Genomic DNA, 21,444 nt, shown 5'->3' with positions numbered 1-21,444 from the left:
AACCAATGAGTGATGAACTAAAAGTATATCTGCAACACTGGAGCCAACGGAAAACGCGTCTAGAGACTAACGACACGTTCGGTGCGGCGGAAGTCGGCCCATTTCCGGTCATTAACTCCATTTGGCTGGTTAGAAGTCCTCATTAGCCTGACATTTCCTGATGTGGCGCCCGGCGGCATCTGAGAGTCCATCAGGGTTCGTCGTACCAGCAAAGCCCGTTTGAGCCTCGCTTCACATCCGTCAGTGGGCGCGATCTCTTCCACGTGTCCCGCTGTGACTTTCATGTTTCTGATGGATGATATTGGCTGTTTCTTCCCCCCCAGTTTCCTTGTTTCATGTGTGTCTCACGTCATTTGCGGTCACTTTTGCATAGTAGTTTTCTATGGAACCAGACAACAATCTTTGCCATTCACAGAGGGATCAACCCCAAAGATGACTTATGGTGGTGTGTTAAATGTTACAAGATGTTAGAAACCACGTTAAAAAAACCGGCCCGCACTAAACGTTCTTTCTCTGACTCATAAATGCTAATCTTCTCCCCCCGGCATCGGGGTTCGGTGGAAACTTGGGCTCGGTCCGCTCTGCCAACAGGCCTGTGCCCAAAAAAACATTACGCAGAAGCTCTTTGCTTTAGAAAGTCTTATCTTCATGACTGTGGCTCCTCTGGACTCTGCTGAGGTCACGGATCACAAGTCAGGACAGTAAAATACGTGCCCTCTTCTGTACAAGGAACAAGGAAAACCGAGTGTTTGCTAATGAATTCCTCAGGTTTTATAGTAATAAAGTTCCTTCCCCAGGCAGCCGGCTCCTTCTTCCCTGGAAAAGTGAGCTCAGTGGAAAATGTGAGTTGTGGCCAGACGCCGTACACCCGTCCTCCCACGAAGCACATCTGTGCTCCACCAGGTTCTTTCCTAGACCCCCCCCCCCCCCTCTGAGGAGCACTAGGTGGCGCTGTGTCCCTTCCTGCTTTACAGTCCCCCCCCTCCTCCTCGTCCTCCCCCTCTTGGCTTAAGGTTGATGTCAGGTCTGGAAGCCGAGGGGATCCAGATGTTTTCCTACCCCCGCCCACCGAAAGGGTTTCAAGATGCGTCAGCTGCTTCTCATTAGGGTCGATGAAGTGACGTCAGTGTGCTGTTCTTTGTCTGCAAGGCACAAAACAACTGGCACCAACGCGTCCTGTTGTGAGGACGTTCATAGATCAGTTCCCACGTGCGGGACCCCCTATCCCCCTGTCCCCCTGTCCTGCATCGGAGCAGACGCACAGCCTGACCCGCAGGTCCGCTGCGGTGTTTATTCCTGCGCGTGTCCCCGTGGACCTTTTAAGGAAGCAGGAGGACTCCGTGTAAACCGTTTGGCCCGTGCGCGTTCAAGTCTATTCCCACACACCAGTTTCCAGAAAAGGCGCGTGAACTTCATCCGTCTCCTCCCTCCCTCCTCCCTCCCCCCTCTCCCCCCTCCCCCCTCTCCTCCCCTCATCCTGCGCTCTGGTCCCTCCGCGTATCGCTTCGGACAAACTGCGGCGGAGCGCTGGAGCACCAAAAGTTTACCAAATCAGTTTAGCGGTACCGGGCTCGGTGTCGGAGCGGTTCGCTGTTGTTTTCCTGTCGGTGGGAGTTCGCTGTTGGTTTCCTTTCACTGACTTGTTTGCGGTTTAGCCATGGAGACTCTTGGAGGTCTCCTCGCGCTGCTGTGCGTCGCGCTGGCTGGAGCGCAGACGCTGAACCTAAGGGAGAGGTTGGAGGGTAAGTCCTGGATCTTCACCTGTGGTCTCCCATGCTGATCTCGTTATGGTGCATGTCACATGTTGTGTGCTGAAGTGATGGTTGCTGCCCGTTATGGCCCAGATGTTTGTTGACTTTGGGTGAAGCATTTTCTGAAGTCGCCTTTATTTGCGGAGGGCAACCGTAGCCGAGCCCGCTGAGAGCGGCCGAGGTTGACTCACTGGGCTCAGTTTGATCAGGGTTGGGGTGTAAAGCAGACAACGTTCTACCAACTGATGAATGTGGACAAGAACCAAAGCAGGTGACGGCACCACACGCCTGTTTCCCTGCCAAGGTACCCTGCACCACCTGTACAGGTGTGCACCCTGACGGCCATGTGGTGGGTCCCAACAGGCCTCCACCTGTGCACCTGTATAGAGATGGAGTGCATCAGGTTGGATTAGGCCAGGCCTCCGGTGCTGCAGTAGTGGGACCTACCATGACCTCACCTGAAGGATTGCTGTACAGGCTTTTGGGATCTACTGCTTCGTAAATACATTGTTAGGCTTGTGGTTGTGGAAGATTCTCTTGAGACTTCAGCTGACCGAAGACAACCTCGACCACCCAATAGGCTTTTCTAAATCCAGGGTTACCATGTTGGAACTTGTCCAATGAGTGAGATTTGCTGACGGCCATCTTTGTTTCTTTTGTGAACAGATTGTCCGGTTGACCTTTTCTTCGTGCTGGATACATCTGAGAGCGTCGCCCTCAGACAGAAGCCTCCCAACTATTATATCGACCAGATTAAACGATTCACCAACGACTTCATAGATGAACTCAAGGAAATGTACGTCACCAGCACACACACGTCCACACACCCAATCCCAAAATGTAACGTAAAGAGGAACCGTGGTTCAACCTGTCGAGGTTCAGTCTGGGACGTCCCCAAAGACCACGGCCATCACAGACTGGACCCTCTAACCACCAGAGGCAGTGAAACACTGTTACCATTTCAATATAGTGGTCTACTAAGGCTACATATTCAATTAATACTTTGTTCATCAAGGGTTTCAAAGGTAAAATATAAGAACCGGCAGGTGAAGTGCGGTACTTAGTGCTCAAATTGACTTATTTACACGCCGGCCCTGTGTTGTCACTGTGCTGAACGCCAGGCGCCACCGATGCGACCGCACCCTGAGGTGGAACTCGGGAGCTCTGCACTACAGTGACGAGGTCAAACTCATCCGCGGGCTGAGCGACCTGCGGACGGAGCGCGAGGCCCTGAAGGCCGACATCCGGGGCATCGACTACATCGGCAAGGGCACATACACCGACTGCGCCATCAAGATGGGGCTCGGTCAGGTGATCATCAGGTAAGGACAATACACACAGAAACAAGTGCGAGGCAGAGGAAGGCCATATCCCAAGGTGTGTGTGTGGGCTTGCAGGGGCTCGCACTACCACGAGAACAAGTACATCGTGGTCGTGACTGACGGTCATCCTCTCACGGGCTACAAAGAGCCATGTGGCGGCGTGCAGGAGGCTGTTAACGAAGCCAAGCAATATGGTGTCAAAGTCTTCTCTGTCGCCATCTCACCCGACCAGGAGGTACAAAACACACACACACACACACACACACATTTCCACACAGTCCTGACGATGTAGACAATCTTCTCATGTTAAATAGTTATGCATATTTTCTTTGATTAAAACAACTTTGTATCTATCTATCCGTCTATGCTAGAAATTTTGAATCCATTTTAAACGTGCCCTTAGTGCTAATGTGGACCTAAATATAAAATAGGAATCCAGTCGCGTGATGATTGATTCAACAAGTCTTTTGTAGTCTTTATTCAGTTTTTACCCAATAATCCAACAGCAAGGTCTATAAGCAATAAGTGGTGTGTGTAATAGCAGGAGGACTAAACACGGCTCCATCAGAAAGTACATCGTTGATGTGATGATGTTTTACCTCTTTATCTCTTTGCAGGAAACCAGGCTGTCCCTCATTGCCACAAACCCAAAGTACAGACAGAACTTCACTGCTGCAGACGACACCAGAACCTCCAAGATCCAAACCATTCGAACCATCATTAATCTAATCGTACGTGTCCTCCTCTCCTCTCTGCAGCACGAACAGAATTCAACTCGTGTACTTTTGACTAACTCTGTTTTATTTGCCTTTTCAGACCAACGAGACCAAGGATACGGTGAGCGGTTTTTAAATGGAAGTCAATGACATTTTTGTATCTACGTGTGAAGAAGACTCCTGCATGCGTTACTGTGCTGCGTTCACTAAATAGTTTTGTTAATCTAGGGCAAAACATATTAGTTAAAAAATCTTTGAAATAAAATATTTAATTCTGACTGAATTGTTTGAAATTAGGGAATATTTATTAATTTATTTCTTAATACGTTTCAACGGCAGAAGTGTTTTTGGATTAAGACAAAATAAAGTCACATATTTGGCCTGAACAGCAAATAAATATTTACAGATTAAATCTCCATTAAAGTGGAGATATTTGTTCGTTGCTACTTGAGGTTTATTTTAGGTGCAATAAATGAATGTAATGTAGTTGAGATGTTGGATCTTTTTTTGTGGTCCCTTTTCACCTAATTACCGTCCTCTGGTTCTTTCTGGGCTTTACGTCACGTAGACTCATACTCAGGAAACGAGGCGGGTCACTCAGGACGACACAGGAAGCTGAAAGCAGATTGCAGCGATATTCACAATCTGTTGCTTTTGTATCGCCAACAAAATTGCTGCAGCTCTGTGTTAAATAACGGACGCATTGCTCAGCCCTGAATAAACTATCAGAGCAGAAGACGTGGCGTCATCCCACGTCTGCTTCTCTGATTTAACACCAAAGGCTTCTACGTAGAACGTTTCAACGTGTTAATCATAATCTTTCCTCTCTTTCCCTCAGTGTTGCTCTTACGACTGCACTGTAAGTATCACCATCACGTCGCGAACATTCATTCTTCTTTATCTCTGTTCTCTGAGCGCTCGCTTCACCTTTTTCTATTTTGTTGTTTCATCTGCAGGCTCCCGATGGGTCTCCGGGACGAAAGGGAGATATCGGCTCTAAGGTGAGATACGATATCAAGAGCAGCAAAATAAACAAAGGCACAGAACTTTACTTTGCTCACCTGTTGTCCTCCTCTGCACAGGGAGAGACGGGGAGACCCGGGATGCCAGGAGAGAAAGGAGACGATGGCAACCCGGTAGGTTCCATCCACAATCAGATATCCGAAACCCTCGTGCAGGTTGATTGGACGTCTCATTCCATTGTTTGATATCCGTACCTCTTTGTTACAGGGAAGTATTGGAGATCCTGGTCCTGGTGGTTACGGTGGGATGAAGGTAACGTGCACCCAATGAAGGACATCCACTTATTAAGGGTTACATCTACATACGTTACCTATTTTTCATATTGTGGTCTTGAATGAATATGAAGGTCGTTTTCTCCATAATGTTCATTTTAGGCTTTCGAGACTTTACTCGACTCACTTACATTTTGCTGCGTGTGGCGAGATTCTGACGTGTGTTTATCTGTTTCCAGGGAGACCGAGGTGGCAAAGGAGGAAAGGTACGCTCAGAGCAACACAGCTTGTGATCTGCGGTTTGCTTTGTGGTGTGTAATTCATGGACGTGGCTCACTGGTGTGTTTTATCTGCAGGGGGATCGAGGACACAAGGGCTACAAGGTGAGCTCCTCCCAGCAGCTCTCTGGTACTTCTCACTCAATGACTTCATTCTTCTTCTGTCTAGTATCTCTACCGTCCTCTTTATTCCCGACTCAATTTTAGGGAGAGAAAGGTCAAAGGGGAAATGATGGCATCGATGGATCCAAGGTGAGTTATAGACCCAAAACATCCAACACTATGAATCTGCTTCCCTGGATGTTCTTTTGTTGGTTCCATAACGTTGTTTGAAGAGTTCACTGGTTCCCCGTTCTAGGGTGAAGATGGTTTCGCTGGTCTTCCTGGTTGTAAAGGATCCCCCGGATTGAACGTGAGTAGCATAAATCAAGCTCACAATAATCCCGTTATTGCATTTTGACTTTAAAGATTGAAATCATCAAAGAAAACTCCCAACCAGATGGGGTCCAATGACTGGACGTTACCAGGCCTTGTTAGTTTCTCTCCCTGTATCTCTACACTCAGCAGCATAGTTTACAGACGTTGTGTTTAGGAGCGCTTGGCTCACGTCCTGCTGGCGGCGTTTACATTCCCTCCTGTCAGGCTGTTTAATGAAGCCGTACAGTCGCACTGTAAACCAGCGCAGGATTTAGTGTTGTGGCTTCAGCTGCTGCTGATCCTGAGACACAATCTGTGATTTCGTTTTCCGCTTCCAGGGCCTGCAGGGAGATCCTGGACCAAAGGGAGACGCTGGTCCTTATGGACTGAAAGGAGGAAAAGTAACATATACACATATACATATATACGATTTCAAATAGCCTTTCGGTAATGTGTAATGTCACGTGTTGCGCTCGTTTTAGGGAGATCCTGGAAAAGACGGCGGACCAGGACGGCCCGGGAACAACGGCCAGCCGGGACCCGAGGTTGATCCGCGCACAGAGAAGCACAATCAGTCCAAAGTGCCCTGAACCGAGCCGCGATTCTGACGCATGTGCGAATGTCTGTGTTGTGACAGGGGGAGGTGGGCCGGCCCGGGAACAACGGCGACAAAGGAGAGCGCGGCGATGACGTAAGCGACGAGTCTCCTGACAACGGCACAAGCATCGACTTCGTTAGCGGCCCGTCTAACCTCCTGCCTTGTGTGTGTCTTTCAGGGCCCACCTGGAGATGACGGAAGTAACGGCGAAACCGTAAGTAGAGTCAATATCGGCTTTGAAACCAGTGCGTGTGTCACAGCTGCCAAAACGGGACATTATTAACATGTTTTAAATCCCTCGTAGGGAGAAGTCGGAGAGAAAGGCGAGCAGGGCTCCTCTGGGAACCGAGGTCCAAGAGGAGACGCGGTGAGATGACAGCATCGCATTCAGCATCCATAGACATTCATGGGAAATGTTGTTTGATTACACGTACCTCCTGCTGCTGTCGTCTCCTTAACACGCCTGATAACACGTCTGTTCTCGTCCAGGGGGATCCAGGGCCGCGTGGAGAGCAGGGCAGGGAGGGCTTGACTGGCTCCAACGGTGAACCAGTAAGACCCTCACTCATATTCACACAGACTCACACCGGAGGCAAATAGGAGCCGCCGCCTTTCTCTCTGGTAGCAACCTTTTTTTTCCCAGTCGATCAGTCCGTGCACAGGCGAGTCCTCGTGCGCGTGCATTCGTATTTTCGCGTTGTTGGGTGCAGACGCTTAAACAGGCAAACCTGGCAGCCGCTCACTCCTCTGATTCCCACTCGCCAACACTCAGTCTTTCCCCTCTGACTCAGTTCTTCTCCCCGCGGCTCCGGCCAAAGCCTCAGTACGGTTTGCAGTGTAATAATAATAATAATATGTTTCAAGCATTCGTTGTTTAACCTCCTTTCAATGGCTCTCTTGTGCGTTCTGCCTCATCGGAGCTGAACGAATGGTAAAGAACGGAAACATGGAATATGTGACACCTCCTGCACTAAAGGAACCACTGTATCCTCCCACGCAGTGTTGTGCCCTATTTCATCTTCATTGGTTAAATGGGTCGTAGTATGCCGTATTAAATGTATGCAGGTCTTAATATTAACAGTAGATTTGGGGACATTTTTAGGCACCGCTGACTTGAAATAAAAGGAAACCGTTTGCTGTAAAACACGTGTTTGACCAAAAAATAACTTCATTTACTACAAGATACTTGTTCTGTTTCAACAGTGTGACCTCGCTGCAACGAAAGGACTGAGGGGTTTCTTGCAACAGCTGGACACAGCTGTTTATTGTCAGGAGATGGCAACAATTCAACAGTCTCAGTCCTGTTTACTGTCCTATAAATCAAATGCACTAGAAACTGAGAGAATCGGGCCGCTCGTCTTCGTGCTAAACAAGCCCAGCTTTGTTTCAAGCTCCATGATGGTTTTACTATTGATCCTTCGATCTGATTCCAAATAACTGTTTAAACCTAAAAAGTTGACGTGTAGCTTCAAACAGGCTTCTAAATGAGAGTTAATGGCCGTTAATGACAACGGTGTAGAAATGAGGCAGTCAAAGTCGTGTTGGTTATAAAATATTGTCGCGGCTCGCTGGTACGTTTCGTAAAGCGGTGCTTTATGTGGTTAGCAGTGATTTAACGGGCTCTCGTTGTTTTCCAGGGCCAGGCTGGTAAACCCGGGGCGCCCGGCTACAGAGGAGACGAAGGCCCATCTGGACCAGAAGTGAGTCCAACACATTCTGCTGATTACATCAAACTGTGCAGCCTAATGCAACTTCACCGCTTCATCTGTACCATCAATTCAATTCCCAAGTCTGTAAACATGTGCAGCTTACTGTGCAATCAGCAGTCATTGTAACTCATGTATGTTCGACGCATCATCACTCAATCTACGGCTCAAATAGAAATAACCTGTAAAAGATTGTTATGAATTATTCACACGTGAACATCGGTTTTCAACAAACCCATTTCCTGTCTTTCTAATCTTTCATTTCATCCCCAAGGGACCCAAAGGGCGGCGAGGAATCAAAGGCGCTCCAGGAGACCGAGGCCAGATAGGGGCGAGGGTGAGTGTGGGGGACAGATGTTTGCCATCCATCGTGTGCTGCCAGGAGGCCTGTGTGTGAGCAGGAATCCCGGAGTCAATCTCTTTCTGAATTTCAGGGAGAAAATGGCGCGGCAGGTAATGGGACGGCGGGTTGTCCTGGTTTCCAGGTGAGGGTTAAAGGGGGTTGATGCTCGCACCGTATGACAAACTGTGGTCCACTTGCTTGATTCTCAACATCTATGTCTTTTGTTAGGGTTATCCTGGGTCCCGGGGACCACCCGGTGAGCCGGTAAGTTGTCCAATTTCTATTTTATTCAGACTTTTATTAGAAATCGGATGTTGGGCAAATATGTGTCCACAACTGATGTAATCTGGATGAATAGATTGACTGGGTTACATTGGTTTTAGCTTTTTAATCTAATTTGTAGACCAAACTGGATTAGATTGGCCACCCAAAGTACTTCACATATACACGTTAACCCCAAGCGTCCATGTTTGAAGTTGACTGCCAGCGGTGTGAAATGGATTGTCACGCTTCTTGACCTTTGACATTTGCTGTGTGACCTTCAGGGTAGCCCGGGAACTCCTGGACCCAAAGGAGATGACGGAGACCCCGGAGAACCAGGCCGCGATGTGAGTCTGCCTCTTTGTCTCCTTTTTTCCAGTTGCTCCTCGGTCACATTTTATCTTTCCCCAATCCCTTCTTGGCAGAGTGCACGGACAGGATGTGAGTCACATGTTTCGTTTCATGGGTTCACATACATATTTCTTTTCTACTGGGCTCTTTAAAGCGTATTATAATTATAACTCTTTTTATTTAGTTGTTTCTCTTTGGTTTAGTTTTACTCAATTCGCTTCTCTCATACTGTTGTTTTTCTTAGTTTATCCATTCGGCTTTCACACTCATCCTGTTCTGCAGCTGGAAATACTCTCTTACATAGTGTGTGTGTGTGTGTGTGTGTGTGTGTGTGTGTGCATATCTTCGGGTAAGAGGACTCGGAGCTGATGCAGCTGTGTATGTGTCGTCGTCAAGGTTACCAGTAAATGTGCAGAAACCATGAAGGAACAGCCTCGCGTGTGTGTGTGTTCACAGCAGCTTTACATGCGTGTGATCGCTCATGTCTCGTATTCAACTCAAATGTGAAGAGGTGAACATTCCTGTCAGAACGTTAAACCCGGTCTTAATTCATCAGGGCCGTTCTCCTCCTCCAGCTCATGATGCCGTTTAAACGGGTTCTCTGTATGAAGTAAGAACAGAAACCAGTCCGTCCATTATGGATTCAATGCTCTACTTTCGCTGTCCACTTTCCCCTGTTCTTCTATTGAGACGATATCCTCACCGTGCCTGGAATGCAAAGGCTCGGTTGGTTGAGCGGTACCACGTGGATCGGTTTAACTGGGATGCGATCGGGGCTTTAAGCCACTAACGTAAAGACGACCAAAAAAAGTGCGCCATCACGTTTAAATCACAAGCGTTTTTTAGCTTTTGGTCCGGATGGGACGGCGGATTCCGGACTGCAGTCCACCAGTTAGTGACCTCTGCACTATAGCAACACTTTAACCCCAGTTTGTCATGTTTGCATTAAAAGCAGGTCCCACGGTCGGTGTTTCATGGCATCAACATGTCTGCTTGGGTTTGCATTTTCTCTCGTGCTTTTGGTAATTTGCTTTTCCTTGAGGGCTGAATTGAGGAAACATCTAATGATCTCTGTAACTCATTTCCCAGCTTTGTCAACTTTATTATAAAGAACTGCATCATCAACTCAAGACCTTTTCCATATATGGCTTCAATTCAACGTCTCTGGAATTTAAAGTTTTGCGCGCGTTGAGTCCATGTAGACCTGCTTCTCTCAGGGGAATATAAATGATCACCACTACACCTCCATCCGTCTACAAACTACCGCTAAGCTTCAGGAAAAGGCTTCCAGGAATATGAACTATAAAATGAATGGTCCTCAAATGACCCACTTTTACATTTTATTCATTTGGGCTTTTGATAAAATATCTCATTTTGGTGCCAGCAGCTTTACAAAAAGGACAAGTTTTACACTTTATTAATGAAATACATTTAATCACTTTAATTCCAAGAGTTAGTTGAGGTGATTGACACACCTTCATTTGTCAGATATCCAGCTTAGCATAGCTTAGCATAGCTTAGCTGAAGACTGGGAACTAGGAAAACCAGCCAGCCGATCTCTGTCTGTCTCACTAATACAGACGGTATGAAGAGTTGTAGTTTTACGCTAATAATTAACTTTCTTCCTTTCTTCAACCTCTACAGGCAGGCTAGCTGCTTCCCCCGCTTCAAGCTAAGCTAAGCTGACTTAACTAGAGGTTGGTTTAAATATTCTCATCCAACGGTTGATAGGAAAATGAATACGTCTACCACAATATCAACATATTCTATTTTCACAAATGATCCCAAATCTTCCCTCTGTTTCAATTTGTCTTTCACAGAAATACAAAATAAAAAATGAAATTCATCACATTCCATTCGTCCAACATTTATTTTTTTCTTAACCGTCATATTCTTGTCTCTGAACAGTTTGTTTACACCAGTTCACTTTTTTGAACCGTGCAGCAGACAAACCAGATGCTAGTTTGCCATAAAATCCTGAGACATCAAACACAAAATGTTCAGAGAGTCAAAGTCATAGAAATGTTCGAGCAAAGGTCAAACGTCTAAATATGTTCCTGCTGTGCAGACTTGTGCTTTAATGCACATTCTGTGGCTGGAGGGCAGAAGATAAAGGTGGAGAGCTGACGTTCTCCAACAAACAGCCACATCTGGTCCGGTGCCTTCAAACAGGGTGCAGGGTCAGGATGTGTGTGCGGATCATATTACGTCACATTACAGGTCATTAACAGACGCTTTTATCCAAAGAGACTTACGTTACACTTTAAACCCACGGCCCAAAAGGTGAAAACATTTCGCCCGAGGAGCAATGAGGGGTCAGGTGTCTTGCTCAGGGACACTTCGACTTGAGACACGCGGCAGCCGGGACTTGAACCACCAACCTTGCGGTTCCCAGCGCACCCGGTCTACCCCCCTGCGCCACGACGCCCCCTGTGACCCCTGTTCTCATCATCCCAACGTTTATAATTGAGAATGTACAGAAATTGTGTGTGTGTGTGCGTGTGTGTGTGCGTGTGCGTGGTTGACATCACCGTCTCTGTGCTTCTCTCATATTAAGGTAGCTGGTTGTTTGGCCACAGAACAGATCTGCTTGAGTCAGATCAAGGAGCGTGTTAAGCGACAGGTCAAGGAGCGTGTTAAGCGACAGGTCAAGGAGCGTGTTAAGCGACAGGTCAAGGAGCGTGTTAAGCGACAGGTCAAGGAGCGTGTTAAGCGACAGGTCAAGGAGCGTGTTTAGCGTCAGATCAAGGAGCGTGTTAAGCGACAGGTCAAGGAGCGTGTTAAGCGACAGGTCAAGGAGCGTGTTAAGCGTCAGGTCAAGGAGCGTGTTAAGCGTCAGGTCAAGGAGCGTGTTAAGCGTCAGGTCAAGGAGCGTGTTAAGCGACAGGTCAAGGAGCGTGTTAAGCGACAGGTCAAGGAGCGTGTTAAGCGACAGATCAAGGAGCGTGTTAAGCGACAGATCAAGGAGCGTGCTAAGCGACAGATCAAGGAGCGTGCTAAGCGACAGATCAAGGAGCGTGCTAAGCGACAGATCAAGGAAAGTGTTAAGCGACAGATCAAGGAAAGTGTTAAGCGACAGATCAAGGAAAGTGTTAAGCGACAGATCAAGGAGCGTGTTAAGCGACAGATCAAGGAAAGTGTTAAGCGACAGATCAAGGAAAGTGTTAAGCGACAGATCAAGGAAAGTGTTAAGCGACAGATCAAGGAAAGTGTTAAGCGACAGATCAAGGAGCGTGTTAAGCGACAGATCAAGGAGCGTGTTAAGCGACAGATCAAGGAGCGTGTTAAGCGACAGATCAAGGAAAGTGTTAAGCGACAGATCAAGGAAAGTGTTAAGCGACAGATCAAGGAGCGTGTTAAGCGACAGGTCAAGGAGCGTGTTAAGCGACAGGTCAAGGAGCGTGTTAAGCGACAGGTCAAGGAGCGTGTTAAGCGACAGATCAAGGAGCGTGTTAAGCGACAGGTCAAGGAGCGTGTTAAGCGACAGGTCAAGGAGCGTGTTAAGCGACAGGTCAAGGAAAGTGTTAAGCGACAGATCAAGGAGCGTGTTAAGCGACAGATCAAGGAGCGTGTTAAGCGACAGGTCAAGGAGCGTGTTAAGCGACAGGTCAAGGAGCGTGTTAAGCGACAGGTCAAGGAGCGTGTTAAGCGACAGGTCAAGGAGCGTGTTAAGCGACAGGTCAAGGAGCGTGTTAGGCGTCCGGTCAAGGAGCGTGTTAAGCGACAGATCAAGGAGCGTGTTAAGCGACAGGTCAAGGAGCGTGTTAAGCGACAGGTCAAGGAGCGTGTTAAGCGACAGGTCAAGGAGCGTGCTAAGCGACAGGTCAAGGAGCGTGCTAAGCGACAGGTCAAGGAGCGTGTTAAGCGACAGGTCAAGGAGCGTGCTAAGCGACAGGTCAAGGAGCGTGCTAAGCGTCAGATCAAGGAGCGTGCTAAGCGTCAGATCAAGGAGCGTGCTAAGCGACAGATCAAGGAGCGTGCTAAGCGACACGACAGATCAAGGAGCGTGTTAAGCGACAGATCAAGGAGCGTGTTAAGCGACAGATCAAGGAGCGTGCTAAGCGACAGATCAAGGAGCGTGCTAAGCGACAGATCAAGGAGCGTGCTAAGCGACAGATCAAGGAGCGTGCTAAGCGACATGACAGATCAAGGAGCGTGTTAAGCGACAGATCAAGGAGCGTGCTAAGCGACAGATCAAGGAGCGTGCTAAGCGACACGACAGATCAAGGAGCGTGTTAAGCGACAGATCAAGGAGCGTGCTAAGCGACAGATCAAGGAGCGTGCTAAGCGACAGATCAAGGAGCGTGCTAAGCGACAGGTCAAGGAGCGTGTTAAGCGACAGGTCAAGGAGCGTGTTAAGCGACAGGTCAAGGAGCGTGTTAGGCGTCCGGTCAAGGAGCGTGTTAAGCGTCAGATCAAGGAGCGTGCTAAGCGTCAGATCAAGGAGCGTGCTAAGCGTCAGATCAAGGAGCGTGTTAAGCGTCAGATCAAGGAGCGTGCTAAGCGACAGATCAAGGAGCGTGCTAAGCGACACGACAGATCAAGGAGCGTGTTAAGCGACAGATCAAGGAGCGTGCTAAGCGACAGATCAAGGAGCGTGCTAAGCGACAGATCAAGGAGCGTGCTAAGCGACAGATCAAGGAGCGTGCTAAGCGACACGACAGATCAAGGAGCGTGCTAAGCGACACGACAGATCAAGGAGCGTGCTAAGCGACACGACAGATCAAGGAGCGTGTTAAGCGACAGATCAAGGAGCGTGCTAAGCGACAGATCAAGGAGCGTGTTAAGCGACAGATCAAGGAGCGTGCTAAGCGACAGATCAAGGAGCGTGCTAAGCGACAGATCAAGGAGCGTGTTAAGCGACAGGTCAAGGAGCGTGTTAGGCGTCCGGTCAAGGAGCGTGTTAAGCGTCAGATCAAGGAGCGTGCTAAGCGACAGATCAAGGAGCGTGCTAAGCGACACGACAGATCAAGGAGCGTGCTAAGCGTCAGATCAAGGAGCGTGCTAAGCGACACGACAGATCAAGGAGCGTGCTAAGCGTCAGATCAAGGAGCGTGCTAAGCGACAGATCAAGGAGCGTGCTAAGCGACAGGTCAAGGAGCGTGTTAAGCGACAGGTCAAGGAGCGTGTTAGGCGTCCGGTCAAGGAGCGTGTTAAGCGACAGGTCAAGGAGCGTGTTAGGCGTCCGGTCAAGGAGCGTGTTAAGCGACAGGTCAAGGAGCGTGTTAAGCGACAGGTCAAGGAGCGTGTTAAGCGACGGGTCAAGGAGCGTGTTAAGCGACGGGTCAAGGAGCGTGTTAAGCGACGGGTCGGGTCAAGGAGCGTGTTAAGCGACGGGTCGGGTCAAGGAGCGCGTTAAGCGACGGGTCGGGTCAAGGAGCGTGTTAAGCGACGGGTCAAGGAGCGTGTTAAGCGACGGATCAAGGAGCGTGTTAAGCGACGGGTCAAGGAGCGTGTTAAGCGACGGGTCAGGTCAAGGAGCGTGTTAAGCGACAGGTCAAGGAGCGTGTTAAGCGGCAGGTCAAGGAGCGTGTTAAGCGACAAACAGGCATCGATGTGACCACAAATCAAACTGCATTTGAAAAAGCAAAGAAGAGATTTACTATGTGTCGGGAAAACGTTTCTTGTGTTCTTCGCCTTGAATCTGCACATTTTGAAAGCTGTTGCATTGTATCTGCCTCCTGCGGCTTTTCACAGTCCGCCTCGAACCAACATAAATGACCTGTAATGTAACATTCAATAGAGTGTCTGTGGCAACGGGGAGCATAAACAACTTGTCATTTTCTGAAATGGATTTAGAGTCAAAGCTTTTAATTCTCCACAGTCTGATCTCATAGCTGTGCAGGTCGGTGCAACAGCTGCAGGGAAAGAGATCAGCATAAGCCCTGCAGCTGCACTGGGGTGGAAGATAACCAGGCAGGACCACACCCGGCCTCTGGCTAGATTTTAACTGGGTTCAGAGGCTTTTGACAGACTGTGTATTCCATTTTCAAGTGGATTCCATTTTTGTCAAGTCCCTTTTTGGTCAAATTCAAGCTGAACTAACCCCAAGAACGGCGGCTAGAAATGTTATAAAGAACAAATCCCGACATTTCAGGTCATTTTCAGGTCAAGTCAGTCGTCACTGACGTCCTTGTGTCATAAAGCAAGTGGCTGCTTCGTAAACTCATTGGGCCAAAAGTGAGCACATTATTTGCTGGATTAGTCAAGTTTAAATTCATTTTTGTAATTGTACACCGGTGACACTAAAATGAGCATGCTGCAGACATATTAGTGCTTTTCTAATTCATAAGACACCTGGAAGACACAAAGCATCATTAAGAGGATCGCAAACCATGACAGATGTTACACATCAACATAGATGCTGTACAAAACATTGTAGTAACAAGTGCTGTCATCTTTTTTCTTTCTTTCTTTAAACAAAGCTCAATGGCGGTGTGGGCCTCTCTCAATTTCCCCTTATTTTCTCTTTCCACAGAACAACCAACCAGGACCTCCAGGACCCAACGGGCCAAAAGGTCACCGAGGACCAGAAGGGAATCCAGTAAGCAAACCAGAGACGAAATATAAAGCCCACAAATGGTGTTTTTGTGTGTCCGAGGGGCCATTTGCTCTTTCACAAAAATATGCTCCCATTTCAAATAGGAAGTCATTTTTCTAAACCTAGCAGGACAACTTAGCATACCTCATTTAAACAGGAGAAAACTGTATATTTGTTTGGAGCTATTTTCCCCCTTGTTTGCTGTATTTACAGCGCTAGCTCGTTAGCCAGCCTCACTACACAAGAAAACCTCCCGCCCACAAACACAGAGCTGCTCCCTTAACTCGGCCTGGAGCACGTTGCACAGCTAGCGGAGCTGCATGTGAACGGACAAACAAAGATCAGATCTAAATATAACACCGTGGATCAGGTCCTCATACTGAGTGTGTAGTGTTTCACACTTCCCCTCCTTTCTGTGTATCCCCCCCATCCCTCCCATCCCTCCCCCTCCTCCCTTTTCTTTGCCTTTCCTCTCGTCTGGCTCGTGTCTCTGCTGCATATTTCTGTATGAACAGTTTCTTTCTCTGGTGTTTTCCTGTGTGTCACACAGAAGAATGCTCTTAAACCGACTTTAATGTCCGTTAAAATAAAACAGATGGGTTTCTTGCGGCTGTGAGAAAAAGAAAACGCTGTGGCAAAGAACTTTGTTGCATAAAGAGAGCAGCGCAGCCAAATCTGAGGGATTCGGGTTTGCAGTGTTGAATAAAATAAAAAAGTACTAACTTAGAGAAGTTAGGTGTGTTTATATGTTTAACTTCTATCAGTCACCTTGTCTCTTTATTCATTTGTGCTCCTTCTGTTCAGGGACCTCCTGGGCCTCCCGGACCACAAGGAACTGATGTGAGTATAAATATTGAGTCGGTCCGTTTAGTGTGAAGCCTCCCTCTCCTGTCCGTCCCATGGTGGGTCGGTTAAGCACCTCAGACTTCCCCTATGAGGCTCTTCTGGTTTTCATTCTGAAAGCGACACTGTGTCTTTAGTCAAAAGCCACACATTCAATTTCCTGAAAGAAACCAAAACATTTTCTTTGTTTTATTTTGGAGGAGCTTGAAACGGTCTCGTCCACACAAAGTTCTGTTGTGCGATTGAATAGTGCATTGTCGTGTTGTAACATGGAACTTCCCCCTTCTGCCTTCAGGAATGTGAAATTCTGGATATCATCATGAAGCTCTGCTGTAAGTTGAACAGAGACGGAGACACTTGTAGTCCGCGCTAAAACCTTTGACCTTTCAACTCTGAGCCCGATTAGCCCGACGTGCCGTCAAAACCTGAAAATGTGCCTCTGTTTTGTTCCCCTCGTCGTTTCCTGATCCCGGCAGCCTGCTGTGGTGAGTCTAAAATCCTCCACGTGGTCACATGTGTCTCCGGCTCTCCGGGGCCGTTGTCTCCCACGGTGATTGTTTGCGTCCCCAGAGTGCAGGTGTGCGGCGATGGACCTGACGTTCATTGTGGACAGCTCAGAGAGCATCGGCGCCGCCAACTTTGCTCTCGCCAAAGAATTCATCATCACGGTCGTAGACCGACTGACCAAAGACCAGCAGCTGAAGGTAACGTCCCTTTGACTTCACTGCAGCTTTTAATCGCCTGTCGGATAAACGGCACGTGTTTATTCATTGACACCAAAAACTATTTTTAAAGATGTTATGAAATGCAGAACAAACCGCAAAATATGTAAAAGGTCATTTCTCTTGTTTGTTGTAACTTGCTGTGGTTTCATGTGTCTCCATTGACCGATCCCTTCCTGTTTGATAACATTAGTCAGGATGGGTGGAACGCCCTAATGAGGAAAACAGGAACATGCTTGCAGACAAAACACAGTCAGCATTCACTGATTTTCTTTCCAGTTTGCAACGAATGACTCCCGACTGAGTGTAGTCCAGTACAGTGGATCGGCAGCACAAGAAGCCGTCAAGATCTCAGCCGCCGGCCTCATTGACTTCAAAGAGTGAGTCCACATGCGTCCCGTCTTATTGAGAGGGATCGATTTGCACCCAGTTCAGAAATTGCCCCACAACATGTTCTGCTATTCCGCTTATTTGCACATTTGTGAATTTACTATTGATTATAAATCTGAAAATAAATGTTGTAGTTAAAGAGGATAGTTTTACATTCTGGGAGTTGCACTTAGAGCTTATTGTCCAAGAACAGCATGAAATGATGTCATCATACGTGAATATATATTATACACAGGTGCAGGTTAAAACAGCTGGACAGATACAAATGTATTTATAGAGTCTAACCACTTACCCATTAACTACCATTACCCATTAACTCCCAATGAGATACTAATGCGTGCGTGTGTGTGTGTGTGTGTGTGTGTGTGTGTGTGTCTCTACAGGAGAGTGAGAGGACTGAACTGGCTGGCTGAGGCCACATACACAGGCGAGGCCCTTGATTTCTCTCTGACCAGAACAATCAACGAAATGGACCACGCAAACAAAGTGGTTATCGTTCTAACGGACGGACGCTCTGATATCTCCAGGGACAAAGTTCCCCTCAACGTGCTCTGTGGTAAAGGTCTCCGGGTAAGTACGAGACACCTGGAGAAACTAACGTAACCCTGCAGGTTGAACGCTTCCATATCGTGTTCTTCTTGACATACACACAAAATGCCCACCTTAATGAGGACACCGTCACTCTCTAGAGTGCAGGTAATTGTGTGTTTGGCACTTCAAATGTTCAGGTTGGTGGTGTTGGACTACTACCAATGCTTTATGCTATTCCTGCACAATCTGTTCCTACTGCAATGAAACGTCCAGGACGGACCTCTCTGGGTTCAGTCCAATCAGGTGGCTCCGTGCAGCTACATACAGGATTAGCATCGCAAAGGAAAATGATACGGCAAAAGTATAATAGTAACTTCAATAAGTATGGAGATTAGTCCCAGCAACTAAAGTGGATACGTAAAATGATCTAGATTTAAACCTCCATTTTTTGGCAGCAATAGATCAATGTTATTGTGTGAAAAAGAATAATATATATATCCCACTATAATCAATGACTCTTTATGTAAAATATAAATATAGCAATAATTCATAAATAATGAAGAATCTGCCGAATTAAACAGCAAACCCTTTCTCCCCTCCAGGTTGGGGGGGTAGGAGTGAAGGACTACGCAGGCACAGAACCCAACCGAGAGCAGATTGGGGAACTGATCTGTCAGAGTGACCCCAAACCAGGTTTCTACTTTGTGCGGGAAAACTTTGCTGAGCTGCTAGAAGACGCTTTCCTGCAGAACCTCACAGCTAAAATCTGTCTCGGTAAACACACGCACACGCACACACACACACACACACACACACATAAGTAATTTGTATCAGGGAACATTTTCCACTGCTCCAAAATAAACTGGCCTTTTAACCCCTGATGTTCTCTCTTTCAGATAAGAATTGCCCGGACTACAAATGCCCCAGTAAGTCTTTTTTTCTTCACCGGTAACAAGATTTACTGATTTTAATCACTACCTTCTCTTATTGCTGCTGACCCAGTTTTTCATACTTCATACTTTCAGACTTTGCAGAGTAAATGAGGGATAAAATAAAACGTGAAACAACCAATAGTCGAAAGCCATTCAATGTGCAAGTAAATTGTATAAATGCTCTCTGGTTGTCTTTCACCGTGTTACCTCGATTGTTATTTACCAATCTGCTGTAAACAGCTATTGATCAAAGGTGTGTGTGTGTGTGTGTGTGTGTGTTACAGTTTCTTTCTCTCAAAGTTCTGATATCATGGTGATGATGGACAGCTCGGCGAGTGTTGGGAAGAACAACTTTGAGATTACCAAGACCTTTGTCAGTCGCTTGGCCGAGCGCTTCCTGACGGCCGAGAAGGCGAGTGGGGTCGCCGTCCAAATGGGTGTGGGCCAATACAGCCAGAGCGCCCGCATGGAACAGGGTCTAACCAGCGATCTGGTCCTGCTGTCCTCTCAAACCGAGCAAGCGGCGTTCCAAAACGACGGCACAGACGTGTTGGAGGCCATGGATTTTGCCATGAAGGGTTTCGGTCAGCAGGCTCAACGCGGGGACTCCGGAAGGCACCGGAAGGCGCTGGTTCTGTTCTCTGACGGCAGGTCTCAGGGGCTCACCATGAGCTCGTTGGTGAGCCGCGTTCGTCAGGTGGCGAGCGCCAAGGTGGATGTCTTTGTCATCGCCGTTGGCAGCCAGGTCAATGAGGCCAACCTGCTCGCGCTGGTGAGCAGGGGACGGCCGGACGACACCATCTACGCCCAGCGCCACCTGTTCCGTGTCCCAGACTACAACTCTCTGCTCCGCGGGGTCTTCCACAAAATAGTCTCCCGCCGGGTGTCCCTCCCCTGAACGCAGCGTCCCGAACAACACGACCGACGCGCTTTAGACCCTTAATCCCATTATGAATATTCATTCTCACTCATTTACCAGACACTGTCTTCAAATATCCCAAAAATGATAGTAATTTTCACAAAAATGCAAACAATTTTGTGACCGTCAAAAGTAGAAAAACATGGGACTTTTTTTTCCTTAATTGAGCTTCCAGGGCAGATTATATCGGGCTGTATACAATTCCCACCTTCTGAGCTGAGATCATTGGGTTATGACCCAAATGATGGTGCTATACCAAACAATTTTGGTGCTGGTTGTAACAGCACACAACGGGAAGGTCAATTTCAGGGATAAAAATGTAACATGTCGAAGAGACATCGTGTAGAGCTTTTAAAGGCTGTGAGCTGATTTGTATTTGTCTGTACCCATCCTGTGGCTTACTTACACCAACTATTGTGTTAAGGGTTTAATGTGGACTCCCTTTGTAGCTCCCACCACTTTTTCAAGAGGTGTCGGATTTGTTGTGTCACAATTTTACAACGTAGACCAAAACCCACTGTGGACGAAAAATGAGAAAATTTGGAAAATTTGGCGCGCTCGTTTGACCTTATTAGCCTGGAAGGTTGGCGCATGGTTGGCTAGTCCGCATTATTTTAGGTTTGCAAAGGTCAGTTGGAGGAGCCATTACTTTGTCCTACCTTGATGAAAAGTCCCCCCCAACATCCCCCCCAAAGCTCCGTCAGATCACCAAACCGACTGCAAAAGCAGAAATGACATCACTCACATTTCCAACAACCCAATCCACACTCGACACCACAGCTGGACTCAACATGTGTCATTCCAGCCGAGTGTGTGCGCGTGTGTGTGTGTGTGTGTGTGTGTGTCTGTATGTGTGTGAGCAGCTGTAGGTGTACATCCATTAAATGCATAGCAGTGTGCGGTAGAGGTCCTTTTTTGTGTAGCCGTGGGTAAATCGACAGGATTCGTGCTGTGAGGCCCTCACATGCACACAGTTTGTAACTTTTATGATCCCCCAACTGCCTCACACGTTCAGCTCGGTTGTCATCGGTGGCCCTGAGTCACTGTGGTGTTGTTTATTATCTGTAGTGTTTGTCTTCGTGTATCAGCCTCTACCAATGTTGTTAAAAAAGAAAGTTTACCTGAGGACAGAAAAACTCAGCAGTGTTGTGAAAGCTCCTACAATAAAGGTTGCTACACACATGTGTGTCGGCTCACTTTTGTCTCTGCGCACACACACACACACACACACACACACGCGCACACACTCTTCTGTGGCTGTCAGATATAAAGATGCATTTTTATAAGTTCATGCAACTCTTAAGATCTTCTGATTAACTAAATTTAACTTGTATACGACATTGGACGATGAACCACAACTCTTAAAGGTTTTCAGTTATTATTATTATTATTATTATTGTCTGTAGTCATGTGAGTTGTTCCATGGATGTGACTCAAGCAATATTATAATATTAGAGCAATATACTTTCTATTTCCACCACTTTTGTGTAAAGTGAATTATCTAGTAATATTACTAACTTACTATATCTAGTAACATTACTAATTTACTAACTACTGGATGCTTTGTTTTTGTCTATGCTGACTGGCA

General features: G+C 47.3%; 1 protein-coding gene across 1 annotated transcript; it reads left to right on the top strand.

The window, feature by feature from the left end:
- Positions 1 to 151: 151 nt before the first annotated feature.
- Positions 152 to 21,032, top strand: col6a1 (collagen, type VI, alpha 1). The gene is given in 35 exon segments (XM_078098549.1): positions 152 to 1,742; positions 2,418 to 2,547; positions 2,873 to 3,073; positions 3,149 to 3,308; positions 3,691 to 3,804; positions 3,890 to 3,910; positions 4,628 to 4,648; positions 4,746 to 4,790; positions 4,872 to 4,925; positions 5,020 to 5,064; positions 5,264 to 5,290; positions 5,381 to 5,407; positions 5,510 to 5,554; positions 5,661 to 5,714; positions 6,058 to 6,120; positions 6,202 to 6,264; positions 6,357 to 6,410; positions 6,496 to 6,531; positions 6,622 to 6,684; positions 6,807 to 6,869; positions 7,955 to 8,017; positions 8,298 to 8,360; positions 8,458 to 8,508; positions 8,595 to 8,630; positions 8,912 to 8,974; positions 15,457 to 15,522; positions 16,324 to 16,359; positions 16,658 to 16,694; positions 16,839 to 16,953; positions 16,955 to 17,066; positions 17,364 to 17,464; positions 17,858 to 18,044; positions 18,608 to 18,779; positions 18,902 to 18,931; positions 19,222 to 21,032. Coding segments are annotated over 35 exon segments (3,117 nt in total). The 5' UTR covers positions 152 to 1,657; the 3' UTR covers positions 19,836 to 21,032.
- The last annotated feature ends 412 nt before the right edge of the window (positions 21,033 to 21,444 follow it).

This window comes from Gasterosteus aculeatus, chromosome 3 (assembly GCF_964276395.1).
Source record: "Gasterosteus aculeatus chromosome 3, fGasAcu3.hap1.1, whole genome shotgun sequence".
Taxonomy (NCBI): Eukaryota; Metazoa; Chordata; class Actinopteri; order Perciformes; family Gasterosteidae; genus Gasterosteus; species Gasterosteus aculeatus.
The sequence above is the reverse complement of the archived record's forward strand: the minus strand, read 5'-3'. Positions and strand labels throughout refer to the sequence as shown.